This window comes from Vigna umbellata, chromosome 2 (assembly GCF_029865625.1).
Source record: "Vigna umbellata cultivar VRB3 chromosome 2, Vumbellata_1.0, whole genome shotgun sequence".
NCBI classification, from domain to species: domain Eukaryota; kingdom Viridiplantae; phylum Streptophyta; class Magnoliopsida; order Fabales; family Fabaceae; genus Vigna; species Vigna umbellata.
Genome location: NC_142166.1, coordinates 2,774,157 through 2,779,003, shown reverse-complemented (window position 1 = coordinate 2,779,003; position 4,847 = coordinate 2,774,157). Strand labels below are relative to the sequence as shown.

Genomic DNA, 4,847 nt, shown 5'->3' with positions numbered 1-4,847 from the left:
AGTTGAGAGGAAACTGATCAGAATCAACTAATCTAAACATATAAGTAATCAAATTTAACATAATTGGATTGTGATTAGACTGACCCTAATCAAAAGCTCATGAAGAAACCTATAAATACAAATCAAAGGTATTGTTGAAACTTTTATGATATATTTATTACAACATTGATTATTTGACTAATCAAACCTAAATTAACTTAAACTTCAAAATATGTTTAACACGGACACTTTGAAATATAAAAAAAACAACAACAAAATATAAGAAATTACTTTAAATAAATATTCTATCCATTCGTTCATAAACAATTACCAAACAAAAAGGATGTAAAATAGTTATTAAAAAACATATACTAATTTCGTTATTTCTTAATAACTAATTTTAAAAATAATTAGACATATGCAAGTCTTTATTTTGCTCATGATCATTCAAGTTATCATTAATTTTATGTAATAATTTATACCAGTATGTGTATCTATGAATGAAAGATTGATGACATTTACCGGTAATGACTTGTATGTAAAATAAGAAAAATTTAATTTAATTTTATTTAAGTTTCAAAAGTTTAAATTTTATAAAATATATTGGTTTAATTTTATTTGGATAAACATTATAATAAATATTGATAGAGAATAAGTTGAGATAAACAAATTTTTAAAGTTAAAATAAATTTATACTTAAGTTAATTGGTATAAACAATCTTATACCAGTGTCTTTTGAACTTTAGTGTTTTTTTTTATACGGAAATGTGTATAAATAAGTTACATTTAATATTTTGTCCAATTTTTAAATTAGAAAATTTTCCTTAGCCCATATTTTTTTACTACTAAATATTTGTACTATGCTTATTTTCTCAAAAGATTACAACTTTGTCGAAATTAAAAATCAGACATGAGATAGCTAAGTGATCATATATTTTGAGTATGCTTTAAATAGGTCCAATATATACAACTTCAACAATGTTTTCTGATTAGGGAAATATCTTCTAAGATTAAGGAACTAATTTGATGTTTAATGTTTCATTTAAATTTTGCACTTTACAAGGGTCCTTCACTAAGCTAAAAAAAAAAAGATAATACGATTTAGACTCCAAATTTTCTTTTTCAGAAACCTATTATATGCTAAAAGTATGCTATCAATATGTTTAGATGTTTCTAAGTGACCTACCCACTTCCAATCTTTCTAAATGAGTAACTTTTTTACACTAATAGCCCTCTTTCCACTTTTTTGTGTGGTTTAATTATTATTATTTTTTTTCTTTGGACACATTGCAATTTAAGTTAAAAACAAAAGAAAAATGTGTAGGGCCCAACCGGGTTCGAACCGGTGACCTCTTGATCTGCAGTCAAATGCTCTACCACTGAGCTATGGACCCTTCTTGTTATACTGGGGGAAAATTATTATTATGATATTTTAACTTTAAAGTTCACCATAATTCAATATTAGGCTATTGCTTAACATGAGATATAATTTTGAAAACCTTTTAATTATGACCTCATGATTACGATTTATTTGCCTAGGTGATAAAATATACAAACTCAGGTGAAAATTGAACCTTGGGTTATGTGTTGAAGAGAAAATTATTGTCTCAACCATACACATAATGTTGATAATGAATGGTTTATTAGGGGCGATTTTGTAGGAGCAAAGTGAGATAAAAATGATGTGTCAATTGAATTAGTTGAACAATAATTTGAATAAGAGAAAAGAAGAAGAATAAGTATTAGTAGGAAAAGTTAGTTGCGTATTGGTGGCTTCTTTGTCTCCTCTCCGTGATGTGTGATTGAATGTGTAATGTGTTCTGAATTTGTGTTTTGATTATTTCGGCTTTCATGCATTTTTCTCTTCTCTCTTTTGCATTTCCTCAAACACATTAACCTCTTTCTTTTTCTCATTCGCATCTCGCCATACCATAATATTAACAATGTCTCTCTCCGCTCCCAAGTTTGCGCACCCTCTTCCTCTCCATCACAGATCCAATGGCGGCCCCATGTCTTTCAACACGTCCACTCCCTTCCTTGGATCCACTCAGAAGCTTCGTTTCATCGCCCCCATTAAGCTCAATGCTCGCTCTAATTCCACTGTTGTCTCTGTCTCCGATGCTGTCAAGAACAAGAACCTCAAATCAGCCACAAATCTGGTAACCCTTTTACCGTTTTGTTTTTCGTATCAAATATCAATAATCCACTCCTTTGGGTAGAAGAGATTTTAATTTGTTCTGCATCCTGCATAATGGGTTTCTGAATATTAAATAAAAAAATCATCTTTCCACTTATTTCAACCTACCCAATTTGTTTGTGTAAATAGTGTAATCACGAACCGTATAGAGAGTTTTTGCACTGTCTATCAATTGGAAATTGTTACAATACTTACCTTGAAAGTTATGGAAGAGTTTTGATTTGATGACATGCATAAAGAGTGTTACACTTATGGTACGTAGAGATTAAACTCTTGTTTTATAAGTTTCGTGGTTCAATATTTTATTTAAAATGTTGTAGATATTTCCCAATTTGATGGTATAGGTTTTGTATTAACTGTAAGGAAAGAAGAGATCCTTTTTTGCCAGCTATATCCTATTAGCTTCAGATTCTGGAAAATATGTTTTTTGTTATTTGGAAACGAGTGTTTGAGATTATTTTTCTTGTTTGTATTTGTGTGTGCAGCTTATTACGAAAGAGGAGGGCTTGTTGCTCTACGAAGACATGATATTAGGCAGGTTCTTTGAAGACATGTGTGCCCAGATGTATTATAGAGGCAAAATGTTTGGCTTTGTTCACTTGTACAATGGCCAAGAAGCTGTGTCAACTGGCTTCATCAAGCTTCTCAAGAAAGAAGACTCGGTGGTGAGTACGTACCGGGACCATGTTCATTCATTGAGTAAGGGGGTCCCGGCACGTGCTGTAATGAGTGAGCTCTTTGGGAAGGCCACGGGATGCTCCCGTGGTCAAGGTGGATCTATGCATATGTTCTCAAAGGAACATAATGTGATTGGGGGGTTTGCTTTCATTGCTGAAGGAATCCCTATTGCCACTGGGGCAGCATTTTCCAGTAAGTATAGAAGGGAGGTTCTGAAAGAGGCAGATTGTGATCACGTGACATTGGCATTTTTTGGAGATGGAACATGTAACAATGGACAGTTCTACGAATGCCTAAACATGGCAGCTTTATGGAAATTGCCTATTGTGTTTGTGGTGGAAAATAATCTGTGGGCTATTGGGATGTCACATCTCAGGTCAACTTCAGATCCTCAAATATGGAAGAAAGGGCCGGCATTTGGAATGCCTGGGGTTCATGTTGATGGGATGGACGTTTTGAAGGTCAGGGAGGTGGCAAAGGAAGCTATTGAAAGAGCCAGACGAGGAGAGGGACCAACTTTAGTAGAATGTGAGACCTATAGATTTAGAGGACATTCATTGGCCGATCCTGATGAACTTCGTGACCCTGGTGAGGTTTATGTTATGCTTTCTTCTCTTAGAATTTACTTCAAATATGCTGTTAATTTTTTAGTGAGTTATGTAGCATTTCCTTTGCACTTTTGTTGGTATCTTCAGCGGTATTGCATACTACTTGTACATTTATTCTGCCGTATGGTTTCTGTACATTATCTCTGTAGTTTAGTTTTAGGAGCAATTTTCTCTTGATGTTAGATGTGGGGCATGCAATTGATATTAAGATTAAGATCATGGATTTGGATCACTGTGAAACTTATATGTTAAAGAAATTGAACTTTTCGTTGTGCACTCTAAATGTGTTAATGGTGTAAAGATGAAACACTTGATAGATTGAATTTGAAATAGGGTTAACTATGTTTTTGTTACAGCAATAGTGTCACGTGATCCATGTAACCAACCTAACTAGTGGGATAAGGTTTTATTGTTGTTTTCATTCTTGTGGGTAATAATATTACCGTTTTACTAATTTCAACAAGTCAGGATATTCATGCCATGATCAAAATGAGTCACATCTTTCCGTAGTTTTCTGTCTTCTATTTGTGTTGTGTCTGCCAAGTTCATGGTAATTGTTCACCATCATCTGTATGTGCTTTGTCAGCTGAGAAGGCACATTATGCTGATAGGGATCCCATCTCTGCGTTGAAGAAATACATGTTCGAGAACAAATTAGCCAATGAACAAGAGTTGAAGGCCATAGAGAAGAAGATTGATGAGGTTCTTGAGAATGCAGTTGAGTTTGCAGATGAGAGCCCTCTTCCACAACGCAGCCAGCTTCTGGAGAATGTCTTTGCTGATCCCAAAGGTTTTGGAATTGGACCTGATGGCAAGTACAGATGCGAGGACCCAAAATTCACTGAAGGCACTGCTCATGTCTAATGTTTTTCAAGTCTGACATGTATCTGCTTGGAGTTTTCAGTTTTAGATTCATGTTCTTATTCTAATAGTTTCTAGAAATCAAACATTACCGGCAAAATGCCCTCCATAAAATATAGAGGATTATTCTTTTGGTTGAAGTTTTGTTTTTTCTTTCCTTATATTTGTTAGTATTCTCAGAACTAGTGTCAACAATGACATTTTCCAATCATTTTTTATTTGTCAGTTGTTGCAATTATACCAGCCATCTACTATTCTAATGGATTCCTATAATTTTTTCAATGAGTATCTTCTAGTGGAGCATGAATTCCATATCCACGCGGTGTCCTCCTCTTGGTATACTCATGATTTATCCTGAACTCAGTTTCATATGATTGAGTTTGGTTGATGGTTGATATAATCTAATTTACTCTAATGTTGGATATTGGATTGAATTTTTATTAGAGATTTTTGCACTGTAGTAAATTATTTTTAAATTTTATGACATGAAATTACCTAAATAAGTAATATGGTTCACTAAAATT

At 33.4% G+C, this 4,847-nt stretch overlaps 1 protein-coding gene and 1 non-coding gene across 2 annotated transcripts; one reads left to right on the top strand and one right to left on the bottom strand.

Moving 5' to 3' along the window:
* Positions 1 to 1,301: 1,301 nt before the first annotated feature.
* On the bottom strand, positions 1,302 to 1,373 carry TRNAC-GCA (transfer RNA cysteine (anticodon GCA)). Its single transcript has one exon. It is a non-coding gene; the product is annotated as a tRNA-Cys (tRNA).
* A 266-nt stretch (positions 1,374 to 1,639) lies between these two features.
* LOC124843145 (pyruvate dehydrogenase E1 component subunit alpha-3, chloroplastic-like) lies at positions 1,640 to 4,605 on the top strand. The gene is made up of 3 exons (XM_047319792.2): positions 1,640 to 2,138; positions 2,662 to 3,442; positions 4,049 to 4,605. The coding sequence occupies exons 1-3, from the start codon at positions 1,923 to 1,925 to the stop codon at positions 4,324 to 4,326; spliced, it is 1,275 nt and encodes a 424-aa protein (XP_047175748.2). The 5' UTR covers positions 1,640 to 1,922; the 3' UTR covers positions 4,327 to 4,605.
* The last annotated feature ends 242 nt before the right edge of the window (positions 4,606 to 4,847 follow it).